Source organism: Rhinatrema bivittatum, chromosome 1 (assembly GCF_901001135.1).
Source record: "Rhinatrema bivittatum chromosome 1, aRhiBiv1.1, whole genome shotgun sequence".
Lineage (NCBI taxonomy): Eukaryota > Metazoa > Chordata > Amphibia > Gymnophiona > Rhinatrematidae > Rhinatrema > Rhinatrema bivittatum.
In genome coordinates, this window is record NC_042615.1 from 624,953,156 (window position 1) to 624,974,932 (window position 21,777).

The following is a 21,777-nucleotide window of genomic DNA, read 5'->3' on the forward strand; positions in this document are numbered from 1 at the left end:
TGACAGAACATATGGCCACCAGAAACACTGTCTTTAATTTCAGATCCTTCAACGTCGTCCTTCTCATCAGCTCAAATGCTTGACTCCCCTTCAGGAATCAAACCACATCAAGATGGGAGGCCAAAGGCCTCCCCGGCAACTTATCCCTAAAGGAACCCAAAGCGGATACCTGAACGCAGAGGGAACTATAGGCCACACCCTTAGACAATCCCTCCTGCAAAAAGGCTAAGATCTGAGGAACATCCAAAGTTAGAGGATTCAATCTCTGAAGTAGGCACCACGACTCAAAGACTCTCCAAACTCTGACATACACCAGAGACATAGAGTGTTTCCGAGCCTGAAGCAGAGTAGAAATGATCTGTTCTGAATAGCCTTTCAGATGTAACCGCTGCCTTTCAAAAGCCAAACTGTGAGACAGAAGTGATCCTCCCAATCGGAAAATATGGGCCCTTGCCAAAGCAGGCATGGTAGATGATCAACCTGAGGGGTCTACTGCAAGATGCACCAGATCCACAAACCACAGGCACCGTGGCCACTCCAGAGCCACTAGCACCACTGATCCCAGATGCGACTCTACGAGCTGTAGAACTCTCCCGATAAGCAGCCACGGAGGAAACACGTACAGAAGTATCCCCATCGGCCAAGGGCACACCAGAGCATCCAGCCTCACTGCATCTCTCTCTCATCTGCGACAGATAAACCTTGTCATCTTGGCATTGGCCCTCATTGCCATTAGATCCAACTGGGGAATGCCCCATCTGGCACAAATGTGATTCCACACCTCCAGGGAAAATTTCCACTCCCCTGGATCCAACCGCTGCCTGCTGAGGAAATCCACTTGCACATTGTCCGCACCCATGACATGAGAAGTCGCTATTCCCTCTAGATAGAGCTCCGCCGATACAAACAAATGTTGAGCTTCCAGAGCCATCGCTTGACTCTTGGTCCCGCCATACCGGTTGACCACATCGTCGCATTGTCTGAGAAGACCCAAACAATCCTGTCTCTGATCCAGGGAAGGAAGGCCTCCAAGGCATGAACTGCCCTTGTTTCCAGGTGATTGATGGACTAGGACCTCTCCTTTGCTGACCAAAGCCCTTGGGCAGACCACCCCAGGCACACTGTTCCCCAACCTTTGAGACTGGCATCCGTGCTCACCCACACCCAATCTGGGGTCTCCAGATCCATTCCCTTTTCCAGGTTGTGATGCGACAGCCACAACAATAGACTGGACCTGGATTCTCGCAGAAGATACTCCTCCGACAAGGGATTCCAACTGGACAAGAGCGTGTTCTGCAACAGTCTCATGTGCGCGAAGGCCCACTGAATCAAATTCAATGTGGATGCCATAGACCCCAGAACCTGTAAATAATCCCAGACCATTAGGACCTACAGCCGAAGCAAATGCATCACCTGCGCCTGTAACTTCGCCACCCTGCCCGGGGTCAAAAACACCCTGCCCTTCTGGGTATCAAAAAGTGCCCCCAGATACTCCAAAGACTGGGAAGGCACCTGGTGACTCTTCGCCATATTTATCACCCAACCCAGTGACTGCAAGGTGCTCATGACTCGCTAGAGAGACCTCACGCACTACTCCTCCATCTTTGCACAAATTAGCCAATCATCCAGATACAGATGAACCAACATCCCTTTTCGTCAAAGGGCTGCTGCCACCTCCACCATCACCTTCATGAAGGTTCGTGGCCCATGGCCAAACCAAACGGAAGAGATCAAAACTGGAAATGCTGGCCCAACACCATGAACTGAAGAAATTTCTGATGTTCCTGTTGAATGGGAATATGCAGATAAGCCTCCATCAGGTCCAACAACGCCAAGAACTCTCCTCTGCAGACCACCACAATCACAGTTTGTAATATCTCCATTCAAAAACGCGGAACCCTCAGGGCCCTGTTCACTTTCTGAAAGTCGAGAATGAGCCAAAACATTTCTTCCTCGTCCCTGCTTCTCCTGTGAGACGGGAACTATCATGTTTAAGCTTAACAGCCTCTGCAGAGTTCCCCACACTGTCTCTCGCTTGCTTCGAGAGACAACATGGGACTCCAGAAAGGCTTCCCTGACTGGGCGAAAAAATTCTAGCACATAGGCATGTCACCACCTCTAGAACCCAGCGGTCTGAAGTAATCTTGGCCCATGCCTTGTAAAAGCTGGATAATCTGCCCCCTGCTGCTTCTACGGAGGAATGGGTGATGCTGGCTTCATTGCAATGACATTCCACCCCTTGGCCAGCAACATATCTGGAAGATCTGCAGGAGCCTCAAAAGGACTGCTGCCGTCCCACCAACTGCTTTGTTTCCGCACCAGAGGTGGACTCCCAAAAACAGGACTGAGATGGAAAATCCTTCTTGCTGGTTTACCTATCCTCCGGCAACCTGTTCCCTTTGTACTCACCCAAAGTCTTCATCAGCTGATCCAAATCCTCCCCAAAAAGGAGCTTCCCTTTAACATAAGAACATAAGAACATAAGAAAATGCCATACTGGGTCAGACCAAGGGTCCATCAAGCCCAGCATCCTGTTTCCAACAGTGGCCAATCCAGGCCATAAGAACCTGGCAAGTACCCAAAAACTAAGTCTATTCCATGTAACCATTGCTAATGGCAGTGGCTATTCTCTAAGTGAACTTAATAGCAGGTAATGGACTTCTCCTCCAAGAACTTATCCAATCCTTTTTTTAAACACAGCTATACTAACTGCACGAACCACATTCTCTGGCAACAAATTCCAGAGTTTAATTGTGCATTGAGTAAAAAAGAACTTTCTCCGATTAGTTTTAAATGTGCCCCATGCTAACTTCATGGAGTGCCCCCTAGTCTTTCTACTATCCGAAAGAGTAAATAACCAATTCACATCTACCCGTTCTAGACCTCTCATGATTTTAAACACCTCTATCATATCCCCCCTCAGCCGTCTCTTCTCCAAGCTGAAAAGTCCTAACCTCTTTGGTCTTTCCTCATAGGGGAGCTGTTCCATTCCCTTTATCATTTTGGTAGCCCTTCTCTGTACCTTCTCCATCGCAATTATATCTTTTTTGAGATGCGGCGACCAGAATTGTACACAGTATTCAAGGTGCAGTCTCACCATGGAGCGATACAGAGGCATTATGACATTTTCCGTTTTATTCATCATTCCCTTTCTAATAATTCCCAACATTCTGTTTGCTTTTTTGACTGCTGCAGCACACTGCACCGACGATTTCAATGTGTTATCCACTATGACACCTAGATCTCTTTCTTGGGTTGTAGCACCTAATATGGAACCCAACATTGTGTAATTATAGCATGGGTTATTTTTCCCTATATGCATCACCTTGCACTTATCCACATTAAATTTCATCTGCCATTTGGATGCCCAATTTTCCAGTCTCACAACGTCTTCCTGCAATTTATCACAATCTGCTTGTGATTTAACTACTCTGAACAATTTTGTGTCATCTGCAAATTTGATTATCTCACTCGTCGTATTTCTTTCCAGATCATTTATAAATATATTGAACAGTAAGGGTCCCAATACAGATCCCTGAGGCACTCCACTGTTCACTCCCTTCCACTGAGAAAATTGCCCATTTAATCCTACTCTCTGTTTCCTGTCTTTTAGCCAGTTTGCAATCCACGAAAGGACATCGCCACCTATCCCATGACTTTTTACTTTTCCTAGAAGCCTCTCATGAGGAACTTTGTCAAACGCCTTCTGAAAATCCAAGTATACTATATCTACCGGTTCACCTTTATCCACATGTTTATTAACTCCTTCAAAAAAGTGAAGCAGATTTGTGAGGCAAGACTTGCCCTGGGTAAAGCCATGCTGACTTTGTTCCATTAAACCATGTCTTTCTATATGTTCTGTGATTTTGATGTTTAGAACACTTTCCACTATTTTTCCTGGCACTGAAGTCAGGCTAACCATTCTGTAGTTTCCCGGATCGCCCCTGGAGCCCTTTTTAAATATTGGGGTTACATTTGCTATCCTCTAGTCTTCAGGTACAATGGATGATTTTAATGATAGGTTACAAATTTTTACTAATAGGTCTGAAATTTCATTTTTTAGTTCCTTCAGAACTCTGGGGTGTATACCATCCGGTCCAGGTGATTTACTACTCTTCAGTTTGTCAATCAGGCCTACCACATCTTCTAGGTTCACCGTGATTTGATTCAGTCCATCTGAATCATTACCCATGAAAACCTTCTCCATTACGGGTACCTCCCCCAACATCCTCTTCAGTAAACACCGAAGCAAAGAAATCATTTAATCTTTCCGCGATGGCCTTAAAGGGAAGATTACACAACTGGGCCTTGGATCACATCTGCCGAACAATTTCGCCACCACAAAAGCCTGCGTGCCACTACCGCTGAGATCATGAACCTGGCCGAAGTTCGCACCAAGTCATAAAGTGCGTCCGCCTCATAAGCCACTCCAGCCTCCAAGCTCGCCAATTGCAGCAAACTGACATCCTCTGAAGAGGTTTGCTCCTGTGCCTTCTGCACCTAGCACAAACAGGCCCTCTGCATCATGCTGCCACAAATCACCACCTGGAGACTCAAAGCGGAAACTTCAAATATTCGCTTCAACTGAATCTCCAACTTCCAGTTTTGAGCATTCTTCAGAGCAGCGGCCCCCACCACTGTGATGGTCACCTTCTTGGTAACCACCGATACTGCCACATCTACCTTAGACACCACAGGATCTCCAAGGTCTCCTCCACCTCAGGGAGCCTCCGCCAGATTTTCTCCTAGTTTTCAGTAAAATTATTTTTCCCTTTGTCAGACTGCAGGTTTGCACCTCTATCATCTGCTGGAGACAGAGAAATACTGAGGGACTGCAAGTGGCACTCTTGGTTATGTAGCAGTGCCTCAGTTTTGTTCTCCGTCTCCATCTGCTGGTAAGGATGCAAAACCCACTTGTCTGGATTGATCTGGGTATGAGCAGGAATTCAGACTTTCACGCTGGAAGGAATTAGGAAGGGATCTTGTATGCTTACCCAACATAAATGTTGGAGAACTGACAAGGAAGACAAAAAAAAAATGTCCTGGATAAAAAGAGATATCTTGCAGGTGGGTCACATTCTGTGGTAGGCACTTAGGATGTATTAAATGCATACTCATTATCACAGGATTGTTTGGCAAGCTACCTTCCCTACGTTTTTGTTTAAGTTTGGGTTTCATTGTATATTTTGATTTTATGAATGTTACTTTGTATGTCGCCTAGGCCTTTATTGTGTAGGAGACATACATTTTTAATAAATGTAAATGTATTCTTAATAAAGTGGACAAAATAAAAGGGCAGACTGGATGGTCTGATTGGACTTTTTCTGCAGTCATCTATTGTATTACTAGATAAGCTGGAATTAAGATTTGCTGACCTCATGCATCCATTCTTATATCTGAAGAAATACTATATTTAGATTATTTACTTTCTTACCTTCTGTTTGTACTTCCCAAATAATAAGAAGGTTATCAAGATCCACAGAAATCACATGATCACCAAAGGGTTGTAGAAGATGAATCTCTGTGTTGTGACCCTCATAGGTATGAACAACCTGTAATCAGAATACATTTTTCTTATATGTAATATTGAAAAAATGCCTGAGAAATGAGAACAATCATATGGATTAGACTTGGTGTATAGAAAAGTAAATTATAAGACACATTGATATGAATTCTTCCTCTATACTGTACCACGTGCTTTACTATGCAAATGCATGCACTGAACTCTACCATGTTTATGATTTGTACTTGGTGGGCCAGCAACCATAATGAAATGGCTTAATTTCCACTACAACCATCCCTGGGCCCTGAGGCTGAAAACAACTTCAAGGCTAAGTGCAACATGTTATGTATCCAAAGGGAATACTATACCACATACTTAGGAATGTTTATATATCCCATGTGAATACAAATCTCATAATTCATTACATAAAGATTTTGTACGAATAGTGAAGGGTAATAGGAAAATTGGTTCTTATCTGCTAATTTTCGTTCCTGTAGTACCACGGATCAGTCCAGACCGCTGGGTTATGCCTCCCTTCCAGCAGATGGAGACAAAGAAAAACTTGTAAGGCACCCCCTCTTAGCCTGGTGTGCCACCTGAGATCCTTCAGTATAATCAATACCATAGCAGAATGAACCAAATTTGAGAACCATTGGCTAGACCAAAAAACAGCCATAAACTTTGAAACTATGCACATGTAAGGAGTACAGTTTTGGATACCTTTGATATTCTCTCTCTCTTCAATATACTCTGTAGAAAAAAAAAACCCAACAACAGCTGCCAATGAAAAGGACAAAATACATACCGAGCAGACTCTCCAAACCAGAATACCCTGGGCGGAGATCTGGACTGATCCGTGGTACTACAGGAACAAAAATTAGCAGGTAAGAACTAGTTTTCCTTTCCCTGTACTTACCCGGATCAGTCCAGACTGCTGGAATGTACCCAAGCTGCCCTACATGGGTTGGGACTTGGAAAGTCCTGCTCGAAGAACACTGCTGCCAAAACAGTCGACATCCGGGGCCCGGACGTCCAAATGGTAATGCTTAGCAAAGGTGTGTAGAGACTTCCAAGTAGCCGCTCTGCAAACCTCCTGCGGTGAGACAAACTGACTCCCTGCCCAAGATACCGCCTGAGATCTGATCAAATGAGCCTTTAGATTATCTGGCACTGCCAGTCTGTGACATATATATGCCGAAGCTATTGCTTCCTTCAATCATCGAGCAATGGTAGTTTTGGATGCTTTATGTCCTTTCTTAGGAACACTCCATAGGACAAAGAGATGGTCTGAAAACCTAAAATCATCAGTAATCTCCAATTATTGAAGGAGAACCCGGACATCCAATTTCCGCAAGTCGCGAGATCCTGAGGGGAATCACGATCCAAATCTGGAAAGGCCGGTAACTCCACTGACTGATTCAAGTGAAAACCTGACATGACCTTTGGTAGAAAGGAGGGTACTGTTCTAAGCGACACCCCCGAATAAGAACTCCAAAGAAAAGGTTCCCTATAGGATAGCGCTTGAATCTCAGATATCCATCTTGCCGAACAAATAGCCACTAGGAAGACAGGTCTTTTAAAGTGGCCCGTTTGAGAGGCTCAAAAGGAAGTCCACAGAACCCCCGGAGAACTAGATTCAGACTCCAAGAGGGACACACTGGTCGAACTGGGGGGGGGGGGGGGGTGTTTCAAATGCTTAGCACCCCTCAGAAAACACACTACGTCAGGATGGACTGCAAGGGATGCTCCGTCAATCTTTTCCCTTAAACAGCCCAGAGTCACAACCTGAACCCGGAGAGATTTTTACCCCAACCCTTTTTTCAACCCTTCTTGTAAGAAGGCAAGTATATCAACAATGGTGGCACGCCGTGAGGAAACATCCAAACCGCTACACCAAGAATCTAAAACCTTCCAGACCTGAACATATGTGAGCGAAGTAGATGTCTTTTGTGCCTGTAGGAGGATGGAAATGACTGAATCAGGATAACCCTTCTTTCTTAACTGCCTCCTTTCATAAGCCGAGCCGCCTGATCGAAAAATACTGGATCTTGCCAAAGAAGATTCGGAAGATGACAGACGAAAGGGGCCGTTCACCACCAAGTTGACCAGATCCATGAACCACGGCCTCCGTGGCCATTCCAGAGCTACGAGGATGACCGACCCTGGGTGGGTTTCTAGTCTTCTTAAGACCTTGCCCACCAACAGCCAGGGAGGAAAAACGTAAAGCAGAATGTCACGGGGCCATGGAAGGACCAGAGCATCTACTCCTTCCGCCTCATGCTCCCTTCTGCGACTGAAGAAATGAGCCGGCTTCGCGTTCCGCCGAGTCGCCATCAAGTCCAGACGAGGCACTCCCCACCGACGAATTAAGAACTGCATTGCTTGCTCGAATAGCTCCCACTCTCCGGGGTCTAACTGCTGTCGGCTGAAAAAATCCGCCTGAACGTGGTCTATCCCGGCTATGTGTGAGGCCGCCAATTGGGCGAGATTGCTTTCCACCCAGACCATCAGCTTGTCCGCCTCCCAGGCCACCAGTCAACTCCTTGTTCCCCCTTGACGATTGATGTACGCCACAGTCGTCGCATTGTTGGACAAAATCCTTACCGACTGGTGCTGAACGAGAGGGAGAAAGACGTGTAGTGCCAGGCATACCGCTCTTGTTTCTAAGCGATTTATGGACCATTTCACTTCCTAATGTGTCCATTGACCTTGCGCCGACCGCAATTGGCAAACTGCCCCCCAACCGGAAAGGCTGGCATCAGTCGTCACAATTACCCACTGGAGCTCCTCCAGGTCCACCCCGCGCTGTAAGTACTCGGGGACCAACCACCAACTGAGACTGGCTCTGGCGGGGTTCATGAGCGGTAAGGGTAACTGGAATTCTTCTGACTTGGGATCCCAGCAGGAAAGCAACGCCATCTGCAAAGGTCTCATATGAGCAAAAGCCCAGGGGACTAACTCCAGAGTAGATGCCATAGAACCAAGAACCTGCAAGTTATCCCATACTTTGGGTGTCGGCAGAGCCAACAGATGCTGAATCTGAGATGTCAGCTTGTCGATCCTCTCCTGCATGAGAAAAATCTTGCCGACAACCGTGTCGAACTGGGCTCCAAAGAAGTCCAGCACCTGTGAAGGAACCAAATGGCTTTTGGAAAAATTGACAACCCATCCGAGAGAGTGAAGACGCTGCAAAACAGAGTGAGCTGCTATCTTGCAAAGCTCCTGCGACTTCGCCCGAATGAGCCAATCGTTCTAGTAGGGATGAACCAAGATCCCTTCCCGCCTGAAAGCCGCCGCCACTACTACCATTACCTTGGTGAAGACACAGGGAGCTGTCGCCAATCCGAATGGAAGCACTTGGAATTAATAATGCTCTCCTAGGACCATAAACCGCAGAAACCTCTGATGATGCTTGCGGATCCCTATGAGAAGATAAGCCTCAGTCAGATCCAACGAGGCCAAAAACTCACCTGTGCGGATAGCCGCAATAACTGACCGCAGAGTTTCCATGCGAAAGCGGGGCACCCGAAGCATTTGGTTCACTTTCTTCAGGTCCAATATCGGGCGGAAGGAGCCTTCCTTCTTGGGAACCACCAAATATATTGAGTGCCTGCCGGTCCTGCGTTCATCCGGACTAAATGGTACAAAGGCTCCTAGGTCTTTCAACCAACACAGGGTCTGGCTCACCACTTGTTGTTTTGCCTGGGACCCTGTGGGTCCCAGGCAAAACAACAGGCGAGCAAAATCTAAAGCGTAGCCATGTGCTATGATGCTTAGAACCCACTGGTCCGAAGTAATCTTGACCCATTCCTCAAAAAACAGAGAGAGACGACCTATCACCAGAATGGAGGAGTGGATCGGCACGCCTTCAATGGGAAGACTTGCTGCCGGAAGAACCCTGAGGGACCCCGTCGCGGAGAGGCCTTTGGACGCGAAAGGAATGAGCCCAAGACTGGGACCTCTCTGATGGCTGCCACTAAGCGAAGGAAGGAGCTCTGCCCTGATGAGAACGGTGCTGCCCCCGAAAACGGGGACGAGATGAACCAAAGGATCTAGAAGGCCTAGACTTGTCCTCCTATCTTGAAGATCCTTAAGCGTAGCCGCTCCTGCCCCCGGAATCGTTGTCCGCTTGGTGATGGCCAAAACTGCTGCATCCACCTTAGGAACTTTGAGAAGCTCCAGCGACTTCTCAGGGAGTGGATAGAATTTCTCCATAGCCCTTCCAACTCACAGACTGGCCTCTGGAGTGTCCCATTCCTGGAGCATGAGCTGCAAAAGCATCGGGTGGAAAGGAAAAGTCCTAGGCAGAGCCCGAAGACCCGACAGGACGGGATCCACCGTGGAAGGCTCTGAAACGTGCTGCGGAGTCTGATTCCCCAGCTCCACAAGAACATGAGGGATCATAGGATCAAGCTCATCCCTTCGAAACAGTCTGAGCACCCACGGATCATCTCCCTCAATCGGGCCGGATTTTTCATATTCCTCATCAGCGTCCACGCTGGGAGGGTCTTGCGATGAAAGATCCGGCTTTTCGGGTAGTGGGGTCCCCGAAGCGTCCGAAATCCCACGGACCGTCCTAATTCTAGTCGTGTCCCGGCCTTCAGCAGGTCTGGTGACCTTCACTGGCTGAGGCTCCTGTGACTGAAAATCAGCTGCTGCGAAGTAAAAGGGTGCTATCTCTTTAAGACCCTTCCAGGGGAAAGCCCGAACCAGGGGGGGAAGCAGGTAGGCCACTCAGGGCTCAGATTCGGCGGGGAAAGCTGCGGCGGGAAATTTCCTTCCCCCAAGCACTGCACTGGAGCCAGGACGACTCAAAATGGCTGCCATCCCCACGCTGATTGGGAACGGGGCAAGCAGAGGCCTCCAAGAAGGCAGTTTCTTCCCCGCACCTTGGGACCGCGTTAGAGACGCCCCACTATCGCTCCCAGTCACCAATGGGCCCTCTCCCCCGGAAGATATCAGTAGCAGAGGCCATCGAGGGAGAGCCAAGCAGCTGGCTCCTCATGGCATGCCCAGATGGAGCGGCAACGAGGGAAGTAAAAATTAGTAAAAACTAGTACCTCCGGAGGCCCGGGAGACCTGCAACAAATAAGTGCTCTTTTTTTTTTTTTGCTTTGCACACAGTCAACCAGGGGAATGAAACGTCCCTGGGTCTAGGTTATGTAAATGCAGGTCTCACCGGAGGAAAGAAAACGTCTCTGGGCTGTTAGGGGAGGGACTGGCCCACCAGTAAATCCTCCTACTCATCGGTCTGAACGACAAGCTCCGGGCAATCAGGTTCTCAGGGTCCCCAACCCCAGATGGCTGCTACCAAGGGAGATAGGCTCCAATCCCTTGGGAGGATTTGTACTCCTTCCCTCTTTTTTTTTTTAACTGATTGATCTAGCCAGAGGAAGAATTAAAAGCCACAAGAACCTTCCCAACTGAAGGGTAACTTTTTTTTTTTTTTTTTAAAGGATCAGGACCGCAGGTTCTGCCACCTTCATCTGCTGGTGGTACACCAATCTAAGAGGGGGTGCCTTACAAGTTTTTCTCTGTCTCCATGTACTGGAAGGGAGGCATAACCCAGCGGGGTCTGGACTGATCCGGGTATGTACAGGGAACACTTATTTGTATTTTTGTTCTCCAAACAGGGTTTTTTCTAGGACACACACACTGATGGATCATGTGACCACTTGTATGGTACAGAGAAGAGTCTTCCGAAGCTCAGAGTAAGGCATTAGAAGAACCTAAGAACAACTCAACACAGAAAATTCACTTGGAACACTAAAGTGGCTATATAAGGGACTGAGGAGAATAGATGAGGGCAACTACCACTCAAGGATTACTTGTTTAAATGAAACTTTAAAGACCAGTTGGATGTACTCCCAGAAATCTATGCAGCAAAAATATCTGCTATAAAGAACATTCATCAATAGTCAAACTCTCAACTAATTGTGAATAGTCACCGAAAAGCTGCTGAAGGACACATAGCTCAGTCCCAGAATATTTGGCACTGGAAATAACCTTAATCAGTTTTTAAGGCACTAGTAATAGAACCTGGAGAAACCCTGAAATTTGTTACTGTAGATCCTTACACATCTTTAAACAGCAAAAAAACCTCCAAACTCCTAAACCTCCATGATTTTTAAAAGTATCACCACCCCAAAAGCAACTAAGAAAAGACATAAAAAGGTGAGGAAGCTGACACATCTGAATAGCTTACTTTCACTCCACTTTAACTCAAAATCAAAACTACAGCATACCAGTGTGGAAAAAACATCAAAAACGTCATGATCCAAGATAATGTCATCTGTTAAAACTCAACAGATATGTAGACTATCCAGTCAAAAAATGACTCTGCAAGTCCTTAGCTCTGGATCTAGGGAATACTGCAAGTACTAGGACAAGAAATAAGATCTGTGGGAGACCAAATGACAAACAGCACAACTGGAGCTGGAAGCAAAAACTGAAGTATAATTCAAGAAGGCATACAGAAAGCACAGATCCTTAGTTGCAAAGAAGTGACTGAAAAGCTAGTGATTAGCTATGGTCTGTAGCATTGTACCAGGAAGTAAACTGGGCAAACTGATGGCAATACATTTCTTATCTGCCATCTTAGTCTTTGTTACTATGTCTCTCCAATGACACCTCCAAGCTGAGGCTCTTGTGCTGAACTGAATGGGCACATTTTGTTGGCTCGATGCTGGTACCAAACGGTCAGGCTATAGCAGGACCAAATAACCATAAGGTGAGTCAAGTCTACAACATGCACAAATAGCCCCTGGGAAACTTGTACTATGAGGCATGGTCTGACATGTCATGTTTGTGGAACTCAAGATGAACACCTTATACCAGAGATGCTAAGGCAGTATGGCCTGTACAAAAACAGCAGAAAAAAACTATTTATTGGAAGTGCAGTCCTCGTCAGTAGAATGTGTGCATTACCTATGGCACTGGCAGGTGCCTTGTTGGAGTATGCAGGATTTCCCCAACATAAACATTAGCAACAGCCAGTTCCCATAGATAATAATTCAAGGTTAACATTAAAAAATATTCTATATAGTAGAAGCAGACCAAGAAGCCAACCCATGATGCTTGGTATCAGCAAAGGGAAAAGATGTACCAGAAGAGCACAATTATATCCAGGGTGCAGCATGGAAGGCACTACGAAGATTGTGGAAAGTATCTGGACAAATGATGATGACAAAGATCTTACAAGTCAGTCAAAAGTCACAAGAATCTCTGAAAATAGACTGCTGCAAAAAGCTATCTTCTTAGATAGATCTGTCTATGGGAACATTGGGATGATTGACAAAGATCTTACAAGTCAGTCAAAAGTCACAAGAATCTCTGAAAATAGACTGCTGCATAAAGCTATCTTCTTAGATAGATCTGTCTATGGGAACATTGGGACTAGCTCAGTGTTGGCATGATGAGCATAACGAACCTGGACTGACATGCAAATGCATGAAGCAACTCAAACCAAACCATGGGAAACTCTGATTGTACCCAAGTCCTCAGAATCATGCTTGGACACTTCATGTGAAGAGTACTTCAAACCCTTCAAGGTACTTGACATTTAATAAGGACTAGTTTTCACTCTAGACTCTAGCCTCGTTCAAGGAGCTGAGTCGTCACGAGGGCCCGAACATTAGTGGATCATTTCACAAATCCAGAGGTCCTCATATGAGGCTTTGGAGTCAAAAGAGAGATGTACTTGTCCTTGGTGGCTAGACAGACATGGAGTTTTCTCTGACAGGGCAACTATAGTTCAAGACGACATCCATAAAAAGATCTCACATCCAGAGAAGTCATCACTTTCTGCTAGCAGTAGTGGCAGAGCTTGTATGTATTATTAAGGGATATCTCATACTTGCAACAAAAGACTTCTTGAAGCCACCGATTAGCTTTGATAAATTCAGATACAAAAAGAACAAGTGAGTCGGAATTATTTTTGAAGAAATAAATTGTCAAAAAAGAAGATGAAAAAATATTGATGCTACTGATACTTCTTGTAGTGGATAATGCATGAAAATTTTTTTGAAAAATAAAATTTAAAAAAAAATTAAACAGTGACAAATTCCTAATTCTATAAAAGTTAACTGAACATCAATTACGCAGATAAGGAGGAATACCATGAAAGATGAAGATCTAGATAAGCAATCCTTATCCTGTGGCACATGAGTCTCAGATCTCTAGTTTAGGCTAGAGCTTAGAAGAAACCCCATCCAATAATGCATGCAGCAGGCCAACTGACCCATAAGTTTAAGTCTATCATATATCCCTGACCATATATGATTGCTTGAATAAATAAAATGTCTTTTGCAATAATAATAGCAATAAACTATATAACTACCTCCTTGTTGCGGGCAAACGCTTTGAGATGTTTCCCATGAGAAACAAAGACCAACATTCTATCTGCTGCCAAACACGTGATGTCTTCTGGAACAGCATTGCCTGTGAATAAAAACAGTAGAAAATTCAATGTCAATGAACCAGCATTAACAAGTATTAAGTTTTAAATCAGCCAATAGCACAAATAAAAAACATAATTAAGACTGGTTTCTTTCAAAAGAATATAAAAATCAGGACATGGTAATAAACTTGAAGTAATTTATTTGATTTGTGCAAAAGCATTTGCTTTACTGGCACATGAAAAGCAACCAGAAAAAAATGAAAATAAAAACATTGCAAATGGACAGAGAATCAGCTGAAAGCAATGTTAGTGGCTCAGATGGATCTGGCTTCAAGAAGTGGAATGAATGAAAGACACACTATGATCATACTGCACAGCTGCATAGCACCCAAATGATCAAAACAACTATGCCACATGATATTCTGATCAAGTTTCAGCCCTCACTGTCTGCATATCAAACAATGTCACTAATCTAAATAATAAATTGTTTCAATTTATGAAGCCGCCATTCCAAATATTGCTCTTGGTGATTTACAACAAAATAAAATACATAAGATATTTATGATAAAATGTACACTACAGCAATATAATTAAGAAAAACATAATGTGCACCAAATCATACAAAATAGTTACAACAAAATAAAATCAAAAGCAACTGCCTGTTAGATTAAAACTAAGATGAGGTTGGGACCAAGACATCTTCAAGAGAAAGTGGTGGCGTACGTGCCTGGCTGAACTAAGTTCACTAAATGATGAGCTGTCATGTTTACTTTTGAGGGAAGCTATGTGTCTGCAAAGGACGAGAGAGAACTTTTCTCATAGGGCTCCATTCCAGTGGAACAATCTCCTGCGTGAGATTCCGGAAGAAAAAGGACTGCCTAAAATTTAGGAAACTGTTTAAAACTATTCATCAACATTAATAGAATAAAAGAGCAAAGCCAGCCCTTCCACGCTCAAATCCAGATACCACACAAAAAGATTGTATCCATTAGCTTTAAAAGTGAAAGGACTGGGTTGGTTGTTTGTATAAAAATGCAGCTCTCACTTAGAAAAATAGCATTTCAGAATAGGTGATGTGAAACTCAATAATGCTGACTTTTTTTTTTTAACAACGTGGAACTGCCATGTTGTATATTCTCATCATACTAAGCAGAGCATAATATTTCTTGTTATTAACTGACCACTGTGAACCTAAACTTCAAAACTGGCAAGTGACTCGCCAGCTTTGCAGTGCGGGCAGCTCTGGCACAGAGGAGCAGAGATGTAAGAACATAAGAACATAAGAAAATGCCATACTGGGTCAGACCAAGGGTCCATCAAGCCCAGCATCCTGTTTCCAACAGTGGCCAATCCAGGCCATAAGAACCTGGCAAGTACCCAAAAACTAAGTCCATTCCATGTAACCATTGCTAATGGCAGTGGCTATTCTCTAAGTGAACTTAATAGCAGGTAATAGACTTCTCCTCCAAGAACTTATCCAATCCTTTTTTTAAACACAGCTATACTAACTGCACTAACCACATCCTCTGGCAACAAATTCCAGAGTTTAACTGTGCATTGAGTAAAAAAGAACTTTCTCCGATTAGTTTTAAATGTGCCCCATGTTAACTTCATGGAGTGCCCCCTAGTCTTTCTACTATCCGAAAGAGTAAATAACCGATTCACATCTACCCGTTCTAGACCTCTCATGATTTTAAACACCTCTTTCATATCCCCCCTCAGTCATCTCTTCTCCAAGCTGAAAAGTCCTAACCTCTTTAGTCTTTCCTCATAGGGGAGTTGTTCCATTCCCCTTATCATTTTGGTAGCCCTTTCTCTGTACCTTCTCCATCGCAATTATATCTTTTTTGAGATGCGGCGACCAGAATTGTACACAGTATTCAAGGTGCGGTCTCACCATGGAGCGATACAGAGGCATTATGACATTTTCCGTTTTATTGACCGTTCCCTTTCTAATAATTCCCAACATTCTGTTTGCTTTTTTGACTGCCGCAGCACACTGTACCGACGATTTCAATGTGTTATCCACTATGACACCTAGATCTCTTTCTTGGGTTGTAGCACCTAATATGGAACCCAACGTTGTGTAATTATAGCATGGGTTATTTTTCCCTATATGCATCACCTTGCACTTATCCACATTAAATTTCATCTGCCATTTGGATGCCCAATTTTCCAGTCTCACAAGCAACTTCTCTCCAGTGTGGCTGCTACCTCTCCACGTGCTCCTATCAGCTCTCAGAAGGAAGGTGCTAGCAAATAAGCTATGGCAGGAGGAAACATCAAAGCTTAGTATAGCCTCTTGATACAGAAATGAAGGGCCAAAATACAATTATGCCAGAGCATGTGTAACAAGGATCATGTCTTGCATGAAGATGTCATTGTACTAAAAAGTCTACAATATGAACGCTTGCCTGTTTCAGCCCAAAGGGGAGTGCCTCATTAATTATACAACTGAAGATATGACATACACCTGGGAACTGAATCAGAGTCTCTCTCTTTCACTGCTTTTGCTATTATTATTATTATGCTTATTATTAATCAAATGGCAAAGCCTCACAGACAGCAAGGACCTGTTTGACTCCGGTGCCTAGCTCTCCTGACCTTCGGTTCTAGGAAGCCTCCTGTGCGCACACCAATGCCACCCGGGCGTACATCCATACCCCTCCAAGATGCGCACAAATATGCGCTCAAGATTAGGTCGTGGTCGTAAGCACATAAGTACATGTGCAAATACGCACTCATATAGGCCATGGTCGTATGCGCACAAGTACCTGCCTAAATGTGCGCTCAAGTCTAGGTCGCAAACATAAGCACTTAAATCTAGGCTGCGGCCTTATGCACACAGGTTCCTGTGCATACAACCGCCACGCGGCGATAATGCATGCACGAGCCTATGCACGTGGAAAAAGAACTGCTGCCATGGCCTACCACATGACTAAGCAAAGCCTGCTTGCACCTTCAACTTCTTTAGGCCTGGATTTTTTAACATCTGGCACAGAAAATCATCATCCTGAAAAGCTTCTCAACAACTTAGTCCTCTTGACTGTCCCAGAATCCATAGAGACTGGGAGAAAGAGGGAACACCCCGCTGATGCTGCTAGGGAATCGAAAATAGCTGCTGTTTCTGTGCTGACGGGAAAAGCCTCAGCGCTAGACCCTATTACTCGCAAGGCTTGTTCTTCCAGTGTGGCCATGTGTGATGCAGACCCCCAGTGCAATGCAGCTTTTTCCGCATGCGCACACTGTTCCTTCCCGCACACGCGGTACCGCTACACTTCAACGGCAAGCAGGGGACAGTCCCTCCGCGCCATGGAGCCAACACCCAGTCTCCTCCATAGGCAGAGAAGCAGCTAAAAAACCCCATTGCTGAGCTCCCTGAGCTGCTAAGGTATCTTCGCCCCCCCCCCCCCCGGGGAATCCCACCGCTGCACAGATTCCTTGTTCTCTCTTTTTTATTTTTATTTATTTTTTTTTTTAATTCTCTGAGAACAAATAAAAATACATAGAAACCAATACTTTCCTTTGATGCAGAGGTTCAGGGTCCTGGAACACAGGCCACATGGCAGATCAGAAAAGAGCCAGACTACTGGCTATATCAGTCTGCTTTTGCCAAACTTTAGCAACCCAGCCCAGGACAAATTGTATAAAAGGGATACTTCCCTGTTCCACTGGGCTTGCAGTACAGAACTGGCGGCAGGTTCCAGCACTGTCTCGTGGGGGATGAGGGATCTGGACCACCAGATGTCCACCCCGCAGACCTTGAACTTAGTTATCAGAAGGGTCACCAACCCCCTGACCGTCCACCTCAAACCAGGGGGGATGGCCCCACCAGGACCTCACAAACCCCTAGGAGGATTCAGAAATGTTGTCTTAATTTTTTCTCTCTTTCTCTCCAGACTGCAGGTTTTACACCATGTACCATCTGCTGAAGACACAGAAATACTGAGGGACTGCAGGTAGCACACTGGATTATGTACAATGTCTGTGAAACTTTCTCTATCTCCACCTGCTGGCAGGGGGGCAAAACCCAGGAGTCTCGACTGATCTGAGTATGTACAGGGAATTTCATGTGTACTTTTACTCATACTACAAAAAGGCATTCCTGCAAATATTACAAAAACATACAAGGTTTATCTGAGGCCAAATCACATAGAAACATGATGGCAGAAAAATACCATAAGCCCATCCAGGTGCCCATCTATCCAATCAATCCAGCATTCAATTCACATCAGTTCCCTAGAGATCCCCTGTATTTATCCTATGCCTTCCTGAATTCAGATACCATGTTTGTCTCTACTATTTGCACTGACAAGCTGTCCCATGCATCCCCCACTCTCTGTAAAGAAATATTTCCTAAGATGACTCCTGAGTCTACCCCCTTTTCACCCTCATCCCATGACCCCTTGTTCTAGATCCTCCTTTCTTTTGAAAAAGGCTCACTTCCTGTGCATGGAAACCTTTGAGATATTTAAATGTTTATTATATCTCGCTTATCTTGCCTTTCCCCTTGGATGTACATGTTTAGATCTTTAAGTCTATCTCCATATACAATATTTTAGAATGAAGACCAGTGACCATTTTAGTAACCACCCTCTGAGCTGACTCCAACTGGTTTATATCCTTTTAAAGGTTCGGTCTCCAGAACTAGAACACAATATACCAAATGAGATACACCAAGAGAGTAAAGGGGGCAATATCACCTCCCTTTTTCTGTTAATCATTCCTCTCCCTATGCAGCCAAGCATCTTTCTGTGTAGTGCCTTCATTGCCAGACCTAGGCTCCATTCAACCTAAGCTGTGTTTCACACTGTGCTGCTCCATCATCAGCATGCCCACTCTCTAAAGCCGTTATTCAGCATCCTAATTTGCTGGAGAAGCGTCTCTTTCTACATAGTCTCTATATCATGCCGGATGCCTTTCCCTTCTGAAGAAAACTAACTCTCCGGTTGTCTGACAAGGAACCACATTTATTATGGATCGTCACCACAGTACCAGGTGTTTGGTTCCCAATACAAAGTGTCCCTCAGTAAAGAGAAACCTTCACCTATAACAGCAGTGCATTCTGTGTGTGTTGATTGCTGCATACTTACTCACTGCAACTATGCCAAGTTTCTTTACCTGGAAGACAGAAAATTAGAATTGTTTAGTATATACAACACTTAGCCTACCTATACATGTTCTTAAATACATGAAGGTCAGAAATTCATGGAATATATGGTTTCTGTCTCAAAAGTAGAGCTAAATTTTATTCACTGCCTAATAAATGTAATCCTATCCTATGTTTTGAAAACACCTGCAAAGAGGACTTCAGCAGCTCTGACCCAGAATAAACTCCCTTCACATGGCTTTTTAGGCCTGCCCCTACTCTCTGGCATATAAAACATCATCAGACTAATTACAATATACGCAAGGCTTATTAGCTCTACTTGGAAAAGCAAAGTCACTAATGAGATCGACAACAATTGGGAGTAAGGCATGTTCAACGTATGATAGCGCTATCCAAGGGGAAGTAGTCAAAAGTGCTTTCCCACACTTTACTCCATGATCGGCCTCATTTAATTGCCATGCAAAAAAACATCCGCAGCTCAAGCCCAAGCCCTTCAAAGTACTTGACATTTGATCAGGATTAATTTTCATTCTAGACTCTAGCTGGGGCCCAGAAATAATAGAGAAAGTGCAATACAAAACAACAGAGAATATTTGAATGTTTTTGAATGGTATTTGAATGTTTATGTTTATTTATATTTTGTATATTTATACTTATATTTATAATAATTGTATTTTATTTTAAGTTGTTTGCTGCTTTATCAATAAGTTCATACGAAGTTAGCCCTGTTATCTCTACCCTCTTGTTTGATGTAATTTCCAACTTTGGTTCTATGTAAACAGACGTGATATGTTCTAGTACAGGAACATCGGTATATAAAAGCCTTAATTAAATAAATAAATAAATAAATACATACATACATACAGCAGCAACAACGTATTATAACCACACATAGTGACTCATTGATATCAGAACGGTTTAAATGAAAAAAAAAAAAAGGGGGGGGGGACAAATGCCAAGAAATGTCCAAATAGCAGTCTGAGATAATTATCACTACACAGTCTAATTCTGTAGGGGTAACTGGGAAAAATAAGAACAGAAGTGAAGCAGTTAAGTTCAAAGTCAATGCACAAGTTTTGCTTTCAGCACTTGTAAGAATTTGTGCCTCATACTACTTTCAACATCCAGGCAGTCAGGGAAAGGGCCTGGAGGTTGAGGTGAAGTAGGCATCCGTCGTTCTGAGTGATCAGAAGCGGGTCCTTCCCCAGAGGAATGTGCGGTAAACTGATAGGTCATGGAGAATTGGAAACCAGACCTGGCGTGGCCAATAAGGGGCTATGAGAATCATTAGCCCCCTGTCCCTTTGCGAGAGTCTTTGAAATGAGTGGAAGTGGAGGGTACGCATAAAGGAGACCACTGGCCCACGAGAGGGAGAAAGCATCTCTGGGCTGGCGGTGTTGGCTACGAGTGAGAGAGCAGAAGTTTCCTACTTTGCAGTTGTGAAATGATGCAAAGAGGTCTATGTGAGGGTAACCCCAACGTTGGAATATTGAGTCTCCTACAGTGGAGTTGAAGGACCACTCGTGTGGTTGAAAAGTGCGACTCAGTCTGTCTGCCAACACATTGTCCACTCCCGGCAAGTAGGTGGCCTTGAGGTACATTGAGTGGGAAAGGGCTTCCGCCCATGTCTGTGCAGCTTCCTGACACAGGAGGTAGGAGCCCATTCCCCCTTGCTTGCTGATGTACCACATGGCCACCTGGTTGTCCGTTTGAATCAGGATGACCTGGTTGGAGAGATGATACTGAAAAGCCCTGAGAGCATATCTGATTGCACGAAGCTCCAGGAAATGTATCTGGTGTTTGGCTTCCTCTGGAGACCAGATGCCCTGAGTTTGCAGGTTTCCAACATGTACTCCCCAGCCGACGTTGGAGGCATCTGTTGTCAAGGTTATTTGAGATTTTGGAATCTGAAATGGAAGGCCCTGTACCAGATTGGATTGGTTTGTCCACCAAGCTAGCGATAGCCGGAGCTGTTTGGTGATGCGGATTGTGGAGGACATTGGCTGAGAAGACTGAGTCCATTGCGATGTTAGAGTCCACTGCATTACTCTATGGCGAGGCGAGTCATGGGAGTGACATGCACTGTGGAGGCTATATGACCCAATAATATCAGGAAGTGTTGTGCAGTTGAATGTTGTCGAGACTGCAGTCGAAGGGTCAGAGAAGCGAGAGTGAGAGCTCGATCCTGAGGTAGAAAAGCTTTCGCTTTTAGAGCGTCCAAGTCGGCCCCTATGAGCGATAGAGTTTGCGAAGGAACTAGCCTGGATTTTTGATAGTTTATGAGAAACCCTAGGGAGATCAGGGAAAGCAAAGTGAGGCGAAGGGACATCAGTGCACCTTGCCAAGTGGGAGCCCTGATCAACCAATTGTCCAGATAGGGGTAGACGAGAACACTTTGACCCTGAGATAGACAGCTACCACCATGAGGCACTTGGTGAAGACTCATGGGGCAGATGCTAGGCCGAAAGGTAACACTCAATACTGGAAGTGTTTTGGGCCTACTAGGAACCGCAGGAATCTGCGATGTGTGACGGAGTGATTGAAATGTGCATGTAGGCATCCTGAAGGTCTAGAGAGAAGAGCCAGTCTCCCGTTTGAAGGAGGGAAGTAGAGAACCCAAGGTCACCATCTTGAACTTTTCTCTTTGTAGGTATTTGTTTAGAGTGCGAAGATCCAATATTGGGCGTACACCACCTGACGTTTTTGGTATCAGGAAATACCTGGAATAGAACCCTTGTCCCTGTTGGGAGAGGGGCACTGGTTCTA

The 21,777-nt window shown here is 44.8% G+C and overlaps 1 protein-coding gene across 3 annotated transcripts in view; it reads right to left on the bottom strand.

Moving 5' to 3' along the window:
* The window catches only part of WDR36 (WD repeat domain 36), a 178,845-nt gene that overhangs the window by 140,419 nt on the left and 16,649 nt on the right, over positions 1–21,777 (bottom strand). For 2 of the 3 annotated variants that reach the window (XM_029571826.1, XM_029571843.1), the window contains exons 2-4: positions 18,995–19,022; positions 13,842–13,942; positions 5,435–5,552 (exon numbers count right to left, since the gene is read on the bottom strand). In XM_029571826.1, coding sequence (XP_029427686.1) covers positions 5,435–5,552; positions 13,842–13,942; positions 18,995–19,022 — 247 coding nt within the window. Of the gene's footprint in view, positions 1–5,434; positions 5,553–13,841; positions 13,943–18,948; positions 19,023–21,777 lie in introns of those variants that run through there. The other variant, XM_029571834.1, reaches the window with a different exon arrangement.